This window comes from Temnothorax nylanderi, unplaced genomic scaffold, assembly GCF_030848795.1.
Source record: "Temnothorax nylanderi isolate EJ_2023f unplaced genomic scaffold, tnyl_v1.0 TNYL_tig0019_pilon, whole genome shotgun sequence".
Classification (NCBI taxonomy): Eukaryota; Metazoa; Arthropoda; class Insecta; order Hymenoptera; family Formicidae; genus Temnothorax; species Temnothorax nylanderi.
In genome coordinates, this window is record NW_027249081.1 from 999,557 (window position 1) to 1,022,564 (window position 23,008).

General features: G+C 38.7%; 2 protein-coding genes across 11 annotated transcripts in view; one reads left to right on the top strand and one right to left on the bottom strand.

Annotated features, from left to right (window-relative positions):
- Positions 1–23,008, bottom strand: part of Rhogef64c (Rho guanine nucleotide exchange factor at 64C) — a 110,232-nt gene that overhangs the window by 85,159 nt on the left and 2,065 nt on the right. The gene's annotated exons all lie outside the window — the stretch shown is intronic.
- Axo (axotactin) lies at positions 740–22,423 on the top strand. Of its 9 annotated transcripts, XR_011717468.1 has the most exons (30): positions 740–1,146; positions 3,714–4,432; positions 7,563–7,894; positions 8,222–8,382; positions 8,466–8,569; positions 8,766–9,118; positions 9,189–9,357; positions 9,437–9,552; positions 9,828–9,934; positions 10,575–10,920; positions 11,004–11,281; positions 11,371–11,614; positions 11,699–11,929; positions 12,158–12,565; positions 12,691–12,894; positions 13,117–13,516; positions 13,637–13,884; positions 14,097–14,372; positions 14,464–14,663; positions 14,936–15,233; positions 15,451–15,601; positions 15,713–15,878; positions 15,954–16,107; positions 16,236–16,414; positions 16,901–17,330; positions 17,666–17,745; positions 18,205–18,387; positions 20,268–20,359; positions 21,934–21,988; positions 22,342–22,423. XR_011717468.1 is itself a non-coding variant. In XM_071699675.1 (28 exons), the coding sequence occupies exons 3-28, from the start codon at positions 7,576–7,578 to the stop codon at positions 20,355–20,357; spliced, it is 5,895 nt and encodes a 1,964-aa protein (XP_071555776.1). In that variant the 5' UTR covers positions 740–1,146; positions 3,714–4,432; positions 7,563–7,575; the 3' UTR covers positions 20,358–21,537. The 9 variants fall into 9 exon arrangements, 7 of the variants coding, with proteins under 7 accessions (XP_071555776.1, XP_071555777.1, XP_071555771.1 ...); XR_011717469.1 differs by lacking the exon at positions 22,342–22,423 and having other exon boundaries at positions 20,273–20,359; XM_071699675.1 differs by lacking the exons at positions 21,934–21,988; positions 22,342–22,423 and having other exon boundaries at positions 20,268–21,537.

A 23,008-nucleotide genomic window follows, 5' to 3' on the forward strand; every position in this document is an offset into this window, starting at 1 on the left:
TTAGAAGCGCGCTAGCGCATTTTACACGAAAGTTTCCATCGTCCGTGTTTCCTCCTGCAATAAGACGGTGGAAAGTACGATCGTCTCCCTCCACACTGACGAAACCCGACCTTCTGATACTCGGCTAACGAGTCGGATGTGTTTAGGGCCAATTTGTCTATTATCTCGTTGTGAGTTTTATTTATTACACTTCTAACGTCTCTCACGACGCGGCACATATATATATGCGACTTCCACCAGTCTGAGATTCCTCGATGCAAGTTAATTAACTCTGATTTCTCGACTGTGGTCGCGCCAAAGTCGTCGACGTACTTTGCGTGACCAACTCTCAGGGATCAACACACTCTTTCGCGTTACGACTTATTTCAATGAAAATTTGTATCTAAAGTGTATTATAAGCTTTTACACTATATTATAAGCTCACATGAGCTCCTGTACTATACATAAGCTTCTAAATATTAACAAACTGTAGTATATACTCCACTCTATCTTTCCTTTTTCTCTTATCGTAATTTTATTATAAGAATCCTCTCACAAAAATATTCTCAAAATAACTTTCTTTCCTCAATCCTTTGACAAAGTTTTTTCTACGAGCTTGATAAACAAAAAGAAGCACGAGTCGAACGAGTTGGCGGTACCCTCGATTGATACGTAACTGGGTACGTGGGTGGAGGAAAAGCCTGGTAGCCACGACCGGAGTACGGGGAGAGCGAAGTTAATGTGTCAGTCGTGAGCGCGATTCCGTCGCGCCGCGTACTTGAGGAGGAGCCGCACGCGGCGAAGAAGCGGCGGAACGGAGGGCTGAAAGAAGCGCCGAAAGAAGGAGGAGGAGGGAGCCCGCGCCGAAAAAAAGATTCTCTCTCGCCGAGGGGATCGTCGGGGCGCGTTCAGTCCGTCCACGTCTGCTGTCGGGAACGCGAGGCCGGAAGACCGATCTTCCCCTGGAGAGACCGCTTCTTCCTATTCCCGACAGGAACTGAACGGAAACTTCCTTCCTCGTCGAACTAAGAGGCACGTCTTCCGCGGTTACACGAAATTCCCGAAGATCTCAAACAACTTCTCGCGACTTCGACTGTTGTGAATATCGCGAATCTCTGCCCGAGTGGTTCTGGAGCAAATTTTACTTTTAAGAAGACAAAGTCGTCGGTAAGAATAAACAATGTAGTTAATCATATAAATGCAAAGTGTCGCGTACATTTATCGTTATCGCGTACTCTGATCTATTCTCTTCGTGTGTAAGTTTAAAATTAGAGAAAATATCGGTAAACTTACTTTTTTACGAGAATGCATGACTCCTCACGTGTTTCTCGTTCATAACAAGAAAATATATGTCGACTTTGTAAAGAGAAAAAATATTACTGGCACATTCGGGTTAATCTCGTATCTTTCAACTTAATAAGAGACGACCTTAATTGCTAGTAATCTGCGATAAAGCATCAAATCGTGACAAATAACTTCTACAATTTAGTTGGAATTTAAGATTACAATTTAAATTGCAATTTGAATCTTCACAAAATGTCGTTGACGAAAATAAAAAAAATTTCCAAAGCATAAAACTTTTATACACGAAAATTTTTAAATCGGAGTAGTGGTTTTAATTGAAGTAACTTTTCAAAAGTTTTAATTAATTCTTCTGCATAAATAGTCGGAATTCACGAAGAAAAATACGAAGGAATTTGTCAACAAGAATGCAGAACTTTTGCAGTTTGCTAAAAAAAAAAACAGCTCGCTTTACATGACATTACTATAACATTTGTGCCGACGAAACTTACTACTTGCGCTTCCTCTGTGGTGCTAATTGTTGCGCTCTTCGCATTATCGTGGATCTGGTTTCAACTGCTCGCCTTTATTTACCTTGCATAAATTTTATTATGTGCTCATGTCGATCGTAACGCACAGGTGATGACGCTTCTCTGATAACAACGTACCTACTTCTAATGATATCTTTTGAAGACAATCATCAAACTATATCTGTCCAACGACGTATTCAAGAAATCGCTCAAAAGTCAGTTAAATAAATTACACATTCACTGTCGACCCAATTGTTATTACACGTTTTGTAATGTTATGTCAAGCTTTTTCTTTTTTAACTTGGTGTAATATCGATTTAGAGATTTCGAACTTAAATCTAATAATAGTCTGTTAAAATCGTTTTGACGAAAATAATATCCGCAAAGAACGCGAAAATAAAAGTTCAATAAAGTTTTTGTTCGGACAGAAAAAAATCTTCTGGCATGCAGGAGCGCAAAACGTCGTATATTATTAATCCCAATGCATTATATAAAAATTAATATGACAAAAATAATAATATCAGCAATTTTCTGCACATTACTCTTTTTACTTAAATAGTTTCTCACTTAATCACTTCCTCATTAATACAACGGCGAAGAATGAATCGGAAAATTTTCTAAAAAGGTACTGAAAGGCACTTTAAAGGCGTTTAAAGACATTTCGGCAACCGGTCACGCGCCTGAGTCATCAACCTTATCATCATTCACTAATCAATTCCTTCCACGATTTTCGTGTAGCCCGTTCCGCAGTTACACGACCAACTTCCTCCATGCAAATCGTCACTTTTATCCAAACAATAGCATGCCACGACGACATCTCTCCCGAACCGTATAAAAACCCGGGGACTCGACACGTGGTATGAGTCACTTGCTGTATTACGTGCGTGACTAGTACAACTAGAAGTATTCTTTTCGACGAAGGAGAGAGCCTATAGATCGACATTATCTATCTTCATAGAGACCTAACTATATTGTCCGTACATGTTTTATCTAACAGGCGATCGTCGTCGCTTTCTCCGTCGCGATAGATTATTCATTCGCGTTATATTAAAGCATCGAAGCTCGAATTGAACGTACAGGCGTCGCTAATACTTTATCACAAAGCAATAAAAACATGACATTTTTCCAACACACTCGAAGTGTTTTTTTTTTTTGTACTTTTTACAAAACCTTACTACGAACCAAAAACGCGAACGTTATGATGACCCAGTCGTCGGTTTTGCTCGATATATCGATCTTCCAACAATCGGAGAGAAAGAGAGAAAGAAAGAGGAGCGGCCGCGGTAAACACGCTAGGCCGCGAATATCAAGGGTTGCAAAACGGGAAGTATAGGTCATCAACGAAGATGATCCTACATTCTCTAAGCGAGAATTTTCCCTTTATCTTTAGAATAATACCCATGGATTTGAATGGAAAACCGGGACACTCGAGCTCGATTTAGAAACGCACATCTGGGCAAAAGTAAGAGTCGCGTTCTCGAAATATAATACGGTGGGACGCCTTCCATAATAGAAATAGAATTGTAATACGATGATATCGATAATAACTCGTTGCCCGTGTACAGGGCCCGTCACGCGTCGTTTATAAATGCACATGTGCTATTATTTGCTCCATAATACACACCCTATTGATTCGACTCAACGACCCCTTTCTCACATCGGAAAGCACGCGCTGCCCCGAGACCACCCTGTGAAAACTGCATGCGATACTGATCGCCGGAAGGCTCCCGTAAAAACTACCCGTAAAAAAATTTCTATTTACCGTTATCGGAAGAACCGAGCCCATCCGGTGGAAAAGTTCACTTAAAACCTATACTCGTAAAAATTTTTTATTTAGTACCAGTATAATCAGAAATAAACGCTGAGAAATCACGACAACGATTACTATGTCATTTCGCTAATGCAATATCGATTCGATTTCAGGATGTTCATTTAGAAGATCGCACTCGCTTCTAAATGAGATCGCTGTAGAAAACGTACCCTTTGGGAAAAGTTCAAGGAGCGGCTAGGAAAAAAATAACGTTTCGCGGAAAAGAACAGCCGACATCGATCGGCGGATGATCAACGACCGAACGAGTGCTCGTATAACCGCGGGACTCGCAGGCGCGAAAAGGGAAAAGGGAACGAGTTGGGTCGCGCGACGGAAGGCTGATCGTCGTATGGGGAGGAAAAGAGCGAAGAAACGTTAGAGTGTGGCGCGCGAGACGAGATCGCAATGAAAGTCAATAAACCGTGATGAGTAACGGAGAGTATAGTGGTCGGAGTGGCATTAATAAATTAGTGTCTACTTGCTGCTACAAGCAACAGCAGCGGCAGCAGCAGTAACAGGAGTCCGGAGGAGGAAGAGGACAAAGAGAAGGAGGTGGAGGAGGAGGAGGAGGAGGAGGAGGAGGAGAAGGAGGAGGCGCGGACCTCGAATGTGTGTGCGCGCGGTATGTGCACCGGTGTGCGTGCGTGCGAATACTTGTGATCGGCCGTGTCGATGCGGGGATTTGGCCAGTGTGTCAGTGTGAAAGAAGACAATTGACTCGTAGCCGCCGTCCGTTGGACGGTGCTCAGCTCGGCGGGGGCCTTCTGACGTCACATCCTGCCCCGCGGCCTGTACGAGAGCCGCGATCTCATCTGGACCACGGCGAACGAAGGTACGCAGATTCGTGTGTTCGCACGGCGCAAAGCCCGCTAGAGTTTAAAAAGCTCGGATAAACGGGTACCGCTTGGAGTTCGGAGATTAGCCCGCGTCACAGGCGAGGATGATGACGTTTCAGGGTCATTTCGATGAGAAATCACATTTCGGGGAAAATTTGCATCGATAATTATTAATAATTTCTTCTATACAGCCTCCGAAATTTTAGAACCATTGCGCTAAATAATACTGAATTAATATTGAAGCTGAATTATCTCTTTCCTTACTAGGCATTCCCTAAATTTCCCCAATTTCAAAATTAATAAATTAATAAATTAATATTAAAGCTGAATTATCTCTTTCCTTACTATGCATTCCCTAAATTTCTCCAATTTCAAAATCTTCCTCTAATTATTGCACCAGTTTTTTTTTTGCACGGTATAAACTAGAAAGGTAAAGATGATTAATTGGATCCATGCTAGCTTAGCACAATGATAAATCTAGAGGTTGATTAAACACAAATTTATGTAGTAAACCGACTAAATACTATAACGTCCTAGTAATCGAAGATAAATTACCAACCAAACATCATATGCAAAGAACACATTACGTTTGTCAATACGATCAATATGAATATTGATATTAATAGCATTAATAGATAAGATTACCATAGTGACATTGATCCTAACAACAAAGTACGTAGTATCTATAGTCAGAGAGAATTCTCATAATTTATTATCTTAATATACTTAATATACTTACTATCTAATCTAGATCTTAATCCCAAAAAGATCTAGAAAAAAAATAGGCAGAATTAGATTGAGAAATATTGAATTTCATTAAACTTATCGCGCGAAACGTTTATTGTTCCTCCATTAAGTATTAAAAAATTCTAATACAAATGAAGAATAATTGTCAACACTATCTCTGTGATACTTTCTTTAACTAAATCAGTATTACGAACCATACAGAGAGTTTAAAAGACTATGTGTTCTTTGGGAATAATATTTCACAAATCGTGTAGAAAAACAGATTGATTTTTGTTTGTCTCTAATAAATAATAAATCAAAAATTAACCGTTAATTAGATTAAACTATTTCAATGTCATTTATATATTCTAAAATGTTTGTTACGAGGTATATATATTCTTTTCAAAGATTCCATATGTTACTTCTCTGAATGAAAATCTCATCTATGAATCTCATAAAAATATACATCTCTGAAAAAAAAGAAGGATACGTTGCCATAAATTAATGTCGCTCATTAATCTTGGACATTGATACTTTCGAGTATTTCTATGTTCTGCAGAAGAAAACTGCAAGAACTGTGCGTGATCGAAAGCGTCCGTATCAGATGCTGCCGCGAGTCGGCGACGTCTTCGTGGTCATGAGCACGAGATTCTTTGCCGTGGCGTGAAATTTCAGATGACGTATGATAGGTCTTCTAATTAACTGGGGCGTTGCGCGAAGCGCATACAGACACCGTGAGAGAGAGAGAGAGAATGAGAGAAACTCGGCATTGACCATTACGATGAGGATGTTACGATCAAGATAAAACGAATAAAGAACAATCTCTTTCTTGATCTCGCAATTGTCGTGTGCGGTGCAGCCGTAAGGCTCTTTTCCTATGGTCCTCGTTATCCGTCAAGGTCATTGCATGTGTCTCGCTCCGACGGTCGTCGAAGTTCGAGTCCGGAGATGCGGCTATTTACTGACTCGATAAATTGCGACGACTAGAGGCAATTTCGCGACGGACGCAACGGTGCGCGAGCGAAGGCGCTCGTAGAACGAAGAGCGTTCGCCGTTCACCAAGGTGCGCGCTCGCGTACGCGTTCCCGAGGAGACCCATTAAAAGCAAATCCGACAGGAAGTACAAGGGCCGGTCGGCGATTATTTCATGCCGGACGAGCGCGACGCGTGTCGTCTTTCTTTCGCAGATCAAACCCAATTGACCCGGTGAAAGAGATAATTGCAAGAGTTTACGATACTCTCCGAGAGGGTGTTCGAGGAAACGGGCGATGTCTGCGGTCAGATTACGCATCGTAACGTATTATGTCTAAGTTAACGCTTTATTTTGTCTCGCGTATGATAATACGCCTTATTATCAAAGGCATACATCGGGTTCGACGTATCGCGTTGCATACACCGGGCGGGGGTCCACCGAGAGTTCGTGGCGCAACGGTGCACTTTGACTGGTCTGCATGGGTTAGATGCAATATATAATGGAAAGAGATACTCTTTAGGAGAAGAAAAATGAAAGATTGTATCGAAACGGTAGCGACAGCTTAACCGGTCGCGTCGGATGTACTATTCGTTGCATCATTCATACGGGATCCTCCCCGATCTAATACCTGCGTCGCGAGGGGAAGTCGTAAATTCGAAAGCGGCAACTGCAATCGTAAAATTGCATCTGCCAGGCTGGTGTTGAGGTAGTCTTAACCGAGACGCACCGGAAGGACGAGCGGTTTTAAGCGCTTTATGGAAGGGGGCGTGGGTGTCCACGTGGCCTGAATCGTAAAAGCGCGCGGTAAGCGAACAGCTCACGAGCATGAAAACGCGTCAGACTTGATCCTAATCGGTCCGTGCCGCTCCCGACTTAATCGATTGCTTTAAGCAAGGAGAAGACATAGTATAAACAGGACGAAAAGTTTTACATATTTTTGCTACCGTAAAGAAGAAGAAATGCGTTCCCGAAGAATGAAATACGAGATAATTGGTTTTATTTTTTAGTTTTGCATTCAAATTTTGCGTATCAAATGCTATTAAAACTTTTTCATATAACTATATATCGAATACGTAAAAATACGATTGAACATGTTCTTGAATTCAATACTATAGGTACGTTGCAAATTTAGTTAGACCGATTCATCGAGTTAATATAACAATTAGGCAACGCGTGATTCATTGACACGTCATGGAGAATTGTTAATAAATATGCGCGTGTCGCTAATATAATTAAATACTTCATATATTCAATTATTTATTAATACTATAAGAATACCAATACCTGCGTATCCATATAAAATCAAAATAGTATATGTATGTATGTATGCTATTAAAAATGCAACGCGATAATTAATTTAAATCAAACAAGAATCTATCGTAATGATATTTGCGAAAATCTTTTAGGAAATTGCATTGCTCTTTCAGCGAATGAGGAACGATGATCTACCGCGACAAGAGGATCCTCGGGATCCTTGTTTTGCTCAACGTAATCGCAAAGATCCCGGCGAATCAGACGGATTCGCCAAAAACGGATACGGTCGAAGAAATGGAAGAACTTACTACGACCAAAAGGATTCTGCCCGACAGATGTCTTCTCAAGACAGATCGGGGACCCTGCAACCACTACGTTCACAAATGGAGCTTCAACAAGACCGAAGGAAAATGCCGAACTTTCCCTTACGGCGGTTGTATGGGAAATGAAAATCGGTTTAACTCGGAAGCGGAGTGCCTGCATTATTGCGTCGGTGGTGCCGATCGTAAGATATTTCCTCAAAAGTTTATTAAATATAATTATTAATCAATTAGCGTAAGAGAAAATATAAAATCTAAAAGAATCAGAATAATTAAATATATATTTGCATTGAAAAAAATATAGTAATATGACAGAATGAAAAATTAATTTAAAAAAAAATTGAACTTGCGAAAATAAGAACACGTTTGGGAATATATAAATCTTTTTATAAATCATCTGCACATCTGTTTGTTAATTAAGACAGATTAGACACATTTTTGTTTAAAAATCCTCGTAGATCATATTTAATAAAAATTGGAAAAGTTGGTACAGATTTATTAACTATTTTTAGATACGCTACCGCCTTATCTTGTAACAAAGGGCAATGTATTTGTGGCAACAAGCACTACAACAATGAGCACTCCACCTTCGACAACTACTAGCACCCCACGACCGACCTTTAGACCTCCGAAACCGACGAAACCACCGGTACCAAAGCACCTACGAGGAAAGGTACAACTGTCGTCACTTGATATAAATACGGTATGTTTTACGCAAATGAGGAAAATTACTTCTATCATGTATTTTTACCGAAGGAATTAACTTTTATGGAATCTGGCCACGAGAAAACGTTTATGTTCGCACAAAGCAATACTTTTATCCAGCTTGATGGCCCTGGCATCAAAACCTTCCAATTAAGGTGAGCAATCTGAATTATCTATTAATCTTGAACAGTTGAATCTTTCAATTTGTGAAGCTAAATACATTACGATATATCGTTTGATACATTTATTAATTTAATATTTTAATGTCTTATAGATATATCATAATTATTTTATATTATTTTAGTGACATAAAGAAAAAATGTTTTACACATATTATTTGATATATCACAGATTATGTCGCGAGATATCCTTCAAGTTTCGCACCAAGCTTCCACACGGTTTGCTAGTTTATCACAGTGTCAAAGATCGCCCAGAAAGTCTCGACCCTTACGCCCTTTATGTGATAGTAGAAAAAGGTCAGCTGAAAGTTGTTCATGTATTCGGCAAACAGTCGACTAGTTTAACAGTCGGCCAAGGGCTGAACAGAGACGAATGGCATAGCGTTCTCGTGAGGATCGACGTGCACGGGGCAAAGTTGATTGCCAGAGTCGACGATAAGCAGGCCGAAACTACTCTAAAAGTTTTAGAACGCATCGTTAATTACGGAGTATCCGAGGAACTGGCCTCGGTCGTTCTTATCGGAGGTGAGAAAAGCCTTCTTTCTTCGAGTGGAAATCTTTTTGCATCTTTATCGCTTTATTTCCGCTTTGACAGGACTGAGTTCCGAAGAACGATTACATGGAGTGAAGTACATAATAGAATCCTTCGTCGGCTGTATCAGGGATATGGTTCTGAGTTCCGGAAAATCCGCCAGCGATCTGCTGCCTATTCGACCACTAATCGCGACCAAGCACGAGAATGTTAAGGAAGGATGTATCGATAAGTATGTCTTCTCCTTAAAAGAAAAAAGAGAACGTGCGTGAAGTTATTCGATGTGATGCGAATCTTCAATTTCAATTTAGGTGCAGGACACGAGAAAACTTGTGCTTCGTCCCCGATCAATGTGTGAATCACTACAATAGTCTGACATGTGATTGTTTCGGAACGAATTACGAGGGTGAACGTTGCGATGTGTACAGTACGTAAAGTAATTGAGTTTAATACAAATTATCTTTACTAAAATATTATTATATTTATGTTTCAAATAATTAATCGTTTATTTTCCTATAAGATTTAATTTGAGACTTTCTTAGCTATTATTAAAGGAATATCCAATCACATATAGAAACGATAAATATACTATATAAATTGTATTAGCCGGAGAAGAGAGATAGGGCTTTTATAAGCGTCTAAAAGGGTCCGGATATCCCAATACGAGACTAATGGAGTTTGAAATGTAACATCATTTTTCAGCCGCGACTATACTAACGCTGAGAGGCTCCTCGTACGTGTCCTTTCGCGTGTACGATTGGAAGGATCGTGTTCACTCGTCTGTCAACAGGATCAGCCTCGCTTTTAAGGTATTTGACCACGGGCGCTTATTGTAATGGGACCGTGTTCCTTTCCCTTGTCGCGGGCTCATTGATTCATTATAGCGAGACGCTGTACCTCTTTGTCGGAGTCGAGAGGGGCGCATTATGTATTTTCACGAACAGCTGCTTTCATGCGCCACCCTCTATGACGAAAAATTCACCATGGAAACTCTTCGAGAGAGTGTCGAGTTCCACTTCTCAAACTGTAACGTAGTGGGTCATTGTGTGAACACAATAAAATTTGTCGCACGCTGAAAGACGGACAGACAAACAGTCGGGTTTTATATAATAGTATGATTGTTACACTGAGAAAAAAAATGTTGTTAACTTGACTAAAATCTTCAACTGATTATAATTTTTTAAATTGAAATATTTAAGTATTTGAGTCAAATTATCATGTTAGATTTAATATGTCGTATTTAATTAAAACACATAAATATTTCAATTAAAAAAATAATGATCAGTTGAAAATTTTAGTCAAGTTAACAACATATTTTTCTCAATGTACTGAATACTTTTCCCGCGAAAAGGAGCACAAAATTCAAATTATTATGTCACAATTAAAAACATATAATATTAGCCAAAAATTCGCGTATCTGGTTTTTAATAAAAAATCTATAAATTTCAGACAAAATGGGACAACTCCGCCTTGTTCTACGCTTCCGGTGAAATCGACGGCACGCCGCATTACATTGCAGCTTCCATTATAAATGGATCGGTCCACGTTGAACTCGATTTCGGGCATAACTCGAAGATCTCCACCAAGTTGGGCGATTATGTAACGTCTGACCATTGGAACAACTTGATCATATTCCATAACGGATCCTCCGTTTTCGTCAGCTTAGACGACGAGGTGAAAGTACTAGAAGTACCGGGAGAAAATTGGAATATGATCATCGATCCGGAGATATACATCGGTGGTGGTCCGGAGCTACACAAGAAGAAGGGTCTTCTGTCGCACAATAATTTTGCAGGTTTGATAAAATCGATACCTGACGCCTAATTATTAATCAGACAATCCTATCCTATTAATTAATACAATTTTCTATTTTTCCAGGTTCCTTGAAGTATGTGTTCTTCAACGACAAGTCGATTATATACGAATTGAAGCGCTCCAACCCAATGGTGCACTACATCGGTGTGCTGGAGCCAGAATATTACGAAGCCGATGTCGAAGTCATCCCGATCACGTATCCTTTCGCGGGAAGTCATATCTGGTGGCCGATCGAGCGAACCGACTCGTTGAAGTTAAACTTCGACTTTAAAAGCTCAAAGCCAATCGCGATCGTCGCTTCGGGAGATGTAAAGAGCAACGGTAGTGTTGGTTACTGGGAGGTATGATTACAATACCGTCCTATATATTTTTCTTTTTTTCATATTCTCAATCTCTGTTAATAATTAATATTTTTTCTATATGTTTATAGTTACGTCAAGTCAATGATGAAATTCGTTTCCAATTGGTACCAGTTATAACGGAGAACATCACGGTATCAACTTCGGTGAAGTTTCCGCCTTACAACACTTCCTGGCACGCGGTCGAGCTTAATTACACAAAGGGCGAACTCAACATCCTCCTCGATTACAGGAATAAGCAGAAAAAGCTCTTCGCTAATATGACGTTTGAGTTGGGCGATAAAGTCATTATAGGAAGTGGCAAAAGTAACGCGGGTACGTAAACCTAGTATTAAATTTGAAAGATTAAGAATTTACATACACACTTAACAAGAAAGAATTCTTATATCAACAATTTAGGTCTAGTAGGGTGTATGCGCGAGATACGAGTAAACGGTGAAAGAATCGAACCTAGATACGTAATTAACACCGAGAGAGTAGTCGGAGAAGTTGCTTTAGACAATTGTCAATTCGTGGATCCGTGCAAGAGGCCGAACACTTGCGAACATGGCGGTAAATGCTCGGTCAAGGAAGATAGGATCAAGTGCGATTGCACAGACACCGGATATATCGGGAAGAACTGCCACTTTGGTAAAACAAATTATGATAAATGATTAATTCAACAATATCAATATAATAAACTAATTCAGAACTTTAAATTAAAGGCGTTTAAAATCATAATAATAAAAATCCTGTTCTCTCTAAAAGTAGATAACTTTAATGTAAATAATTTTCTTATTATATAACAATTTAATTATAAACTATACAGCAAATAAAAAAATGAAGAAATTAAAATGATTTCATTATTTCGTTTTTTAGCACAATACAGAAAGACTTGTGAAGAATTGGCTCTTCTGGGATACACGCAAGATGACGTTTATAAAATCGACATCGATGGCAACGGTCGATTTCCGCCCGCCTTGGTAAAATGCGAATTCCAATCGATCGAAGATTCGACTAAAACGATCGTCGAGCACAATTTACCCTCCCAAATAGACGTCAGATCTATTATCGAGAGCGATTTCTCCTTCAGCATCAAGTATAGGCAGTTCACCGCCGAGATGCTTCAGGAGCTGATCTCGCACTCGCTTTATTGTAGCCAATATGTAAAGTACGACTGTTACAAGGCACCCTTGGAGCTGCACAGTGCCACATGGTTCTTAGGCTCCAAAGGTACCACCGTCGATTACATCGGAAACGTCAATCGCGGATCCTGTCCTTGTGGAAGTGAGTCCTTTCTTAAATAAATTTCTAATGCGACTTGTAGAAATAAATTTTAAAACATCTGCGTTTGTTAGCAATAGGCTTAATCGTTGTCTCGCGAAGGTTGTTATTTATTAATTTTACTTTAGTGAACAGAACATGCGTGAATTCCAACTTGAGCTGTAATTGCGACGTGTCTGCCGGAAACGCCGGAAAGTGGCTGTCAGATGAGGGATACTATGAAACACCTGATTCCTTAGGCATCACCGGAATGGTATTCTTGCAGCAGAGAGATCTCGAGGAAGATGCTCGAGGACGTATCACTTTAGGGCCATTGGAATGTGTTGAAACAAGTATGCAAATACATATTGACTTGCAGATAGAAGCTATATGTCTTCTATTTAACTAATATAATTTTACTTCTTCGAAGTAAATTAAGCAATAAAAATAAGACTTTTAGAGCAATTATTTACGATAAATACTATCACGTGAACAATCACGAATAATATCTACCAAACATTTTTGAAAGCAACATCACGTTTGTGCGATTAATGATGATTAATGATGATTTCTAGATACACAGAAATACGTGGTAACGTTCACGACATCGCAATCGTATATCGAAGTGCCTGGTTGGAGGAAGGGTGATATAGCCTTCAGCTTCCGAACGACAGGCGAGAAAGCTATTCTTCTGTATCAACCGCCGATCCGGAGTAACTATCCCTCTTTCATGGTCGCTCTAACGTCGGAATATCGATTGACCTTTAATTTCACCCTGAATACCGGTACCAATCGCGAGTTGCAAGTGGAAAGCCGACGAAAACTGAATAATGGCGAGTGGCAAAAGATTTGGATCGACTACAACGACTATCATGTGAGATTTATGATCAACACTGATTTTCGAATGGTGGATTTGTTACCCGAAGAGGAGTTTGGGCCTTTCGAAGGTTCCATGTTCATCGGCGGTGCCACTGCGTGAGTAACTTCATAAATTGATAATTAATTGTCACAATTAATTAATTAATTATTATAAATAATGATTTTTATTCGATTTCGCGCGTTGACTCTTCATTCGAATCATCCTTTGATTTTTAGAGAGCATTTGAAGACTTCTTCCGTTCGACAAGGTCTCATCGGCTGTTTTCGCGGTCTCGTTGTCAACGGAGAAATATTAGACATCCATAGTTATATGTCGGTACATCTATCGGAGATCATTAAAGACTGCAAGCCTTCGTGCCAACCTAATAAGTGTCAGAACGGTGCTAGATGTGTCGAGTTGTGGAGTAATTTCGAATGCGTGTGTGAAAATCGATGGGCACACTTAGGCACTTATTGCGAGACAAGTAAGTAATTTTACTCGATTACTTGAAGAAATTATTTTTAAATATTTTTTAAAATATATCTTAAATTTATTTTTAAATTACAAATGAGATTATACATATACTTCTAAGGCTTTCCATAGTTTTCCACTTTTTTTAAATATTAATTTAAGGCCAATTTGAAATGTATTATTCAATTTGAGTGCTAAGTATTAAAATGATATTCCCGAATCCAGATATCAACAACAAAGCTCTGACGTTCACCTCACCGGGAGCTTTCTTGAAGAAGAACTACTTCGGATCGGATGACAATGAGGAAAGGTTGCAGCTGAAAAGCATGCTGCTGGAAAATATTTTAATTAATTTAAGAACTTACGATACCCATTCTCTGATACTTTATGCGAACGATCACTTGAACAATTTCGTACACCTCTACATCTCAAACGGCACTAATATAGTATACCTCTTCAACGCTGGCAACGAGATCAAGAATATCACCGTGGAAAATCCAAGTAATTTAAAATCCTTTGATATTGCATGCAAATCAATATATGCGACGTGCATATTAGAAGTTATAGAGAAATAATCTGGTTTTTTTTCCAGATGTTAACACGGGAATCTCCGTGCAGATCGCTATAATTCGAGGCGAGAATTGGACCACATTGTACGTGAACGAATATAACGTCACATTGAATGCAACACCGATACTCCTAGACACGTATTCGAATAAACCTTGGACGAATCCGGAGAAAGAAGTTCTTGCACCACAGCGGCCGCCAGCACCTCCTACCGATTATTTCCAAGTGGGTCTTTAAATACTGATATTGATCGATAGATATTATAGATACTGATTTTTTGTTTTAAACTAAAATGTCAAATAAGTCTGAAAGATATTTAAAAGAAATCTAAGCAGTTTTAAAAAATTATGACATTTTTTTAGAATATTATAAAACATAATTGTAATGAGAATGGCTTCTTGGATTGTTTTTTAATGTATAATATATATAATAGTCAGTGAATATATACAAACCAAGATGCATCTAAATAAATTAATAAATATTTATCATTCATTTAGGTAAATTTAGGAGGATTCGATCCTGACAATCTGCTCAGAGTCGGAAAAGAAGGCGCTTTAATTAAAGGTTACATTGGCTGCTTGCGAGGACTCATGATCGGCAAATATCTCGTCGATCTACCGAGCTTAGCTAGCGAAGCGAATCATGAAGGGAGTAAAGGCGTTCTGCCGAATTGTCAAATAAAGTGCGACGCGATGCCATGCAAAAATTTAGGAATCTGCACGGAAGATTTCGGCAGGCAGGAGTTTTCCTGTAATTGCGAGCTGACGTCCTACTTTGGCGAACATTGTGCCGACGGTAAGCTTATCTGTCATTATCTGTTGTGTTAAAAAATGTACCTTTTAAGTTTGAGCTAAATGCAAAAATATAAATTAAGAAATCGAGATCCAAAAGAATAAAAAAATCTAAAGATTCACAGACGTAATCTTTAGACATATACATCTAAAAACTAAAAAATTACTTTTTCCAAAGAAATAAAATTTCTGCATAAAATTGTTTTTTTTTTTTCACATAGAAAAGGGCGCCGATTTCAGCGGAGAAAGTGTACTTCAGCGCGAATTCGAACTCGAGGGCGAAGTGAACCAGGTGAAAGTACAGCTGGCATTCTCAACGAACGAACTACGACAGCGTACCACCGCGTTGCTGCTAGTACAGACCGACAACAAGTAAAGCATCGATCTTAATATTTTCTTTAATCCCCGTGTAATACTCGACCGTTCCGACACCAGTCACCGACGCCTGGAGTCCTGGATGTCTTTCGAAGAACTTTTTTCCAGAAGGAGCTACTACTTGTTGGTGGCCTTGACGTCCGAGGGACAGCTCATCTTCGAAGAGGACAGGGAGGGCTTGGCGGCTGGAGTGCGCCTGAGCGATCGGAATTTCCTGAACGGTGCACGTCACAGCGTTTACTATGTTCGCGATAACAACACGACCACCCTCTTAGTTAGTTATCATTTCTTTTGTTTTTTTCCCATGTATTATGAAATACTGTACTTTATAATTTGTATATAATTTTAGATCGACCGTGAGCCCGTCGTATTGCTGTCAATTCCAAGAATACCGATACCAGACGAGGACGAACCTCCGGGCGCCACGGAGATACAGCTTGGTGGATTGAACACCACCGATTCGCGATTTATCGCTTACAAGGGATACACCGGCTGCCTCAGCAGTAAGTTTTCTCTTGAATCTCTCAATGTCTGTTGCTAAATTTGTGTCCCTTAGCATCATTTATGTCTCTCTTATGTTAGACAAAACAAACATGGTCAAAACAAATTGCAAATTATACGTTTCTTTTAGACGTCGTGATATCAATCAATGGAGGTGCCGATATGAAACCGCTAGAGGAATACATGCTCTTTACAAAACAGGGCAGCGAGACTGTGCGGGCAACGATACCCGCCGGCGTCAGAAGCGCCCAATGTGCGGTCTTCCATGTTCAACCAGGTGGTCTTGAACCGCCCAAGAACGACAGCGTGGTGAGAAACTCAGAAATTAAATACTTCATTAAACAAAAACCAGTTTCACATTAATTTTGCATCTATTATCTTACGTATCAAAGAAAGTAATGTGGCAAATTTACGTGTTTTATGGATTTGAAATAATTTGCAATCTTTAAACGATGATAAATTGTTAAATAATCTTTGTTTCTCAACTGATATATTTTGAAATATGAAATTATTATACTCTTTCACATCCGAACTAAAACTATATGAGCTCTTATAAAATATTTTCTTTAATATTGCTTACTCTCTAAATTTCTTGGAGTGGGAATTCGGCCGAAAGAGTGAGATTTCACTCTTTTGGAGTGAGATCTCAATCCAAAAAGAGTGAAATCTCACTCTTTCGGCCGAATTCCCACTCCAAGAAATTTAGAGAGTACAATAGCCTAACAACAACATATCATAAACAAATGTTCATTCGGTACAAAAAGCCGATACATTAAGTTACAAAATATCTTAAAGGGGCGCGACAAAGCATGGGTCGAGGATCCGCCGGAAAGAATCCTGTACAAATCGCAGTATTCAAACGCCACCCAGGAGGAGCAGGGTGCAGGAACGTACATCTTCATAGCCCTGTGTTGCGTCTTCGTGGCCGCGGTGCTCGGGTGTATTTACGAGGTATGGCGAAGTGCACGCAAGGATCGTCAACGACGTCGCGACGCGGCCTCGGGTGCGGCCAGCGCTTCCGGCTCGCAGAGGTGGCAATCGCAGCAGTACACGGAACCCCTGGTCACCCCGAGCGGCGTGAAAGCGGTCGGCTTCAAGAACGTGATGGACGACGACAAAAGGCCGAATGGAACTCACGCGAAAGTGCCCAATGCCAAAGAATACAAACCACTGCCGAATGCGGAACCCAAGGACTTAATGAACGATAAGAAAGTTCACATTAAAGGTACTCTAATCTGTTTCAATTCGTAGAAAATATCGGAAAAAATTGGTACTAGAACAGAACATTTTTTTTCCCTTCCGATTTCTTAACAAATAAAATCTAACAGTAAAAATTCAAACTTAGTTCTACCTCATCTATTAAATATTTGAAACAAAATTCATCATATTGGAGTTTCAATATTGGAGTTTATCGAAAAGAAGAACAGTGAGTCTTTATTTAAATGTTCTTGAAAATAAATAATATAAAGATGTGTAAAAATGCCTGATATATGTATTGTTTTTCACAAAATTTTGCTTTATTATCAAAATTTAATACTTGTATTTTTATATACATTGCAGCAGACGAAGAACCAGAGAAAAAGGAGCTCCTAGGGGTAAATACAGGCATCGTCATTAAACCTGTGAAACCGAACCCATTCGTAAAGATTTTTTCTTTTTTGTATAAAAAATGCATATTTGGCTTGGTCAGGCTTGCAAAAGGGCTTTGCATGCATTTGTCGAAATTGTTGACTTATTGTATTTGCCTTCATCCACATTATGACGCATTTTTATGACAAATACATTGAATGCAAAAAGTAAAAATAAACTGACTGAATCGCTTTTTCTTTAAAGGATATCGTTTCTGCATCTGACTTCGCACTATATTCACAATTCACTAAATCTATCGACATATTGCATTATGAAGAAGCATACAATCTACTACGTCGAGATAACAGAAATAATTTCCATTATCATTTTCAATCTAATTTCTCAAATAAGATTTTTTCCATACGTTCACAAATCCACGCTTTCTTCGCAATGCCCAATAAACGTAGCATAATATTTTCCGTGCCATCACAATTCAAGAAATCATTGAGCATTTTATTTTTCTCCGACAGTCAATGGAAGATCTAAGAGAGGAACCCGAATTGGAAGAACGCGAGGAAGAAGAGGAGGAAGAAGAGGAAGAGGACACCCAGGAGCCGGAGGCAGACGAGAACAAAGAACAACCGCAGGAATATCAACAAGAGGAACAAAAGGACGCGAGTAATGATCAAGATGGCGAGCTTCTCGTTATGCCGGTAAGAGACAAGACGGCGAGGAGAGCTTCCTTGACTGACGAATTGGACCCCGACGAAACGCAGGCCCTCCTCGAGACGAACTTTTCCGTGACGGGGTTGAATGAGATCAAAACCGAGCGTATAATACCGAGAGCAAATAACACCACGAAGAGCGCCGTGCCGAAGAGGCCGATGAGTCTCGACCTAAACGCGCCGATCAAGTTTCGAAAACTACGCGGAGCAGCTCGGCCCGAGAAGGTCACGGTGAAGTTGATCAATGGTGACGAAATGAGTCTCCAGTCTCGAGGCAGAGGCTACGCCGGCGTCGCGCCCGCGAATCGCGCTCCGAACAATTGATTAAACTGACTTACGACAATAATTAATATACGTTCAAAAATAGTCGTGCGTTTCGACTATTGTAAATACCGCGTGAAGCGATCGTTCTCTAATGACAATCACGTATAGGATGTAAATTTTAAGACGACACAATTTAGCAACAGTATGAGCGTAGCAAGATCGCTGAGTGTGGTTGAAATATAACATGGCTAACAGTCAAAGATGCTTAACTCAAAATTTCTGATATTTATTTAAACGGGAAACTTGTGAGTTAGGCACCTGTAACATTTAGCCATACGTAACTAGCTCTAGCACGCATAATTATCCGCTCAAAATCACATTTTGCGCGTGAGAACAATAGAGGTTCATTATTTAAAAATGAAATGGCACAACAACGTGTTATTCTAATGAATGAAAAATGACAATCGATCAATGAAGGCTCGGTAAAGTGCTTGTATTGCTTTGAAATTGTCGCGTATTGTTTACATTGCAGCGTGAACACTAATTTCCTATCCCAAAAACTATGTTTTACTTACATAATTTTATGAGTTAGTTACACGTAAATCAGTATATACATTTGATTCAAAGTCTGGCTCAGAGCCACATTCGGAGAGAGAAAGACATTCGAGTAAAGTAACGTTAGCGTGTAGTCAAGCACCTATTTGTGTTTCTTACGTAGCACGTCGTCAGTATTTTTCCAGTATTGATTAGCTGTAGAAGAAGCCATACGTACTTAGCTCGAGCAAAAGACTATTTTAAGACTCTAGTGCCTATAAAATAACTTTACGATAACGAGATAAAAGTAACATTGAGAGTAAATTTACAACGAATATACTGAGATAAGACGATGAAGACCCATATCTTTGAGATAGAGAAAAAGAATCAAGTAGTATTATTTAAAAAAAAAATGAAAATGGAATTATTTTATCGATTAAAAACATTTGTATTTTTACGATATCATTATATCTGATTATATCTGATGCAACGCAATTAACTAAAAAAATGTCACCATAGCATAGATTTATGTTATTGTCATCAATGGGCGCGGTGTACACCTAAAAAATTAACTATTCAGATATTATAAAAATGATTCTGAATGAATTGTTGCGAATTTGTAGAGAATATTTTATCAAGCAGCCTCGTGTATTACGCGCCCGCGATACAGGCAGCGAGATAGAAAGTATATCTATATTTGAATCATCGAGCGGAGGCACGATTGTCATATCTAAAAAAAAACAGCTAAGCAAATAAAATTTTTAATAGGCTGAATCGATTGCTTGGGGTCATATTGCATAATAAATTTAAAAAGGTATTTTTATGGTGATATTATTTTCAATTATACGTAACGTATAATAATTCTATAGTTTATTTTTTACGTGTACACCCGCGCGTTTAGTTTGATTTCGCTGCTTCGTGCAATCGTACAAAATGTGGCGTTTTGTGTGCTTTTTGGTGGCGATCACACAAAATAATCATGCGATAAAATTCACAAAGCATATATCGCGAATCACCCATAATCCGAGATCCAGTATCTCAGACTTAAAATATATCAGACATATTTTCAGCACAGCGATTGGTCTAATGTTGAGGAGAGCGTTATACCGTTAGACTCCATTTTAAAACCCGATGAAACGGAAACATCGTGCGAATTATAGAGGTACGATGTGTCATGCACGTCGATAATAATCTATACGAATGTTAGCTCGACAATCAGCATCTTAGCTTGCATCTTTCGCAGCCCTTATTCCTCTCTGAATCGCAAGATCCAATTTATTATTTACATAGTACCGTTACATCTAAATCTACTTCCTCGGATGCATTGGCAATTAACAAGAAATTCCTTGGGATAATATTATTATGAATTGAGTACAAACAAACGCACTACATATAATCGTAAAATAATCGCAGTACTGCGATTATTTTATATGGCTATACAGATAAAATATAAACCATTATATGTACATACAAAAGATTATAATTTAGCTACAAATATATATTGTAATTTAGCTCAAAAAATATTTTATCACTATTGAAATTAATACGAAAAATTTTATTATCCCGTAACTTTAATTAATAGGCTGTTAGCGTTTTGCATTTTATGATTTCAACTTCTGACAATTTCTGCATTTTTATTTTTGCCGTTTTCCTTGAATGTTTCATTAAACTGTATACATAAACTGTATTAACAGTTCACAAGACCATAGCTGGCGAACGAAAGAGATATATTGCGTGTTCAAATGTACCTTCTCCTCTCGATAGAATCGTTACGATGCATCCCTTTCGGAATGACGAAAAGATTTATATTCTTCTGAAGTAATTAGCAAATCTTAGACATTAATCCGTGAGTCTTGAGATACATTTTATAGCATGTTATATACAGACGAAATGACAGAGGAAATATACGATTTTTTTCCATTAACTCGAGTTTGTTGCATCGCTGTAACCATCTCTCACGCCTCTCCTACACCGCCAAGCTTCTTCTCGCAAGTTCGCCGCCTTTTCTCACGACGAAGTCTTTTAACCCGGGAATGAACAAACAATTCGGCAGGTTGTATTTTACATGTTACTTATATGAATCAGTTCTATAACGCATTTTAGGTAAGCATGTGCATGATAAAACGATATGATTTAATTCTTTTATTACTTGAAAGGAATTTATTAAAGATCCGAAGGATATAATCGAAGAATCTCTTTGATCTCCTGTATTTCTAAGAAATCTAGAGAATAAAATCAAAAGATTCTAAGTTTAGTTTTAAATGTTACGAAGAAATGTAATCGTCATGTTTGTATTGCAACAAATAAAATTATTTTCACGCGTTTGAATCGAAATCTGAATATACCGATGCCAATGCTTGATGTAAATTACAACCGGCGCAGCCATTCCCAGGTTAGACTAATCGTCGATTTAAGAATGCTCTACGAAGACATCGATGAAGCCTTTTATCGCAAACCTGCACGAGTGCATAGACAGCGATTAATCGGAATTGCCCGATGTCGAAACGGGCATTTATTCGTGGCACGTGAGAAACATTTTCACTTCATCGCATGCACGCTTTGAGCTGCAGAAACGTCTGCAGTTCTACGAGGCAAGCCTTCAAAGTGTCTGAGCGTGTTTGCTACGTATACGCACTAACCAGAAAGATTGAAGAAAACAGAATGAATCTATTGTTTCTGTCATTACTATACGGCGAGAGAATTGAGTATTTTAAAGCAAACTTTCGCTTCATTTAGGCGCCCGCGGACGGAGACATTGGAAGACAATCGAAGATGCAAGGAAACTACTTAGGTCAGTAACACATGCAAAGAAAAGACTTCTTTGTTTTAAGAAACCTTTTTTTAGATAGGATTCTAATAACATATGCAATATTGCATAAGAAAATTATTAATTCTTACACATAATAATCCGAAAAATATGTTTATTCCTATAACATTATCCTAAATTCTTTCATAAAAACTAATTGCAAGATATAATTATTCTTTATTTCATTTACTATATCTTGCTAATTTAATCACTGCGAGAATAACCAAAGATATATTTTCCATTGCTTTTTAAATGTAGTCATGAGACACTTGTATGTATAATTTTTAGAGAAATCTGCCAGTCGGGCAGAGTTAATTACGAAGACTATTTTATTTTAGCACCAGGCAAGCCGATAACTTTCAATACGTCTCCTATCTTCTTGCCGGATGGTCAACGAACTTTCGGCAATCCATTGAGCTATCTCGGTGGTCCGAAATTACCATCGAGAAATAGATCCTCTGTCGAATCGGTGTTATCATTGGATTAATCGTAGATCATCCGTGCTCTAAAGGACTATTGTGAATAGCCACAAGAACAACGAATCGTATTCCCCGATCAAATCGGAAAGTCTCGAACGTGTTGAGTGCCAAACTCATAAATATCATTTTATGAATATTTTTGTATATGCACGTTATTATACCAAACAGATTAAGAGAGAAAGAGAGAAAGAGAAAGAGAGAGAGAGAGAGAGAGAGAGAGAGAGAGAGAGAGAGAGAGAGAGAGAGAGAGAGAGAAACGTGTCAGATTATCCAAACAGCACGAAAGTCTAAAATACGTCAGGAAGACATTTATATATTTGGAACATATTTTTAGACATCTTTTAGACTTTTGCCTTTTGAATAATTAATTACTTTAATGATTGCTACGAAAATAAATATCTGTCGATTAATCAACTTAATTAATGTTAAAGAGCGCACTCTATGCACTTAACACATTTGACATTTTCCATTTTCAGTTCATCATTCATTATCACAGAGTTATCCGCTTCTCGAAAGGCTCGTGTTA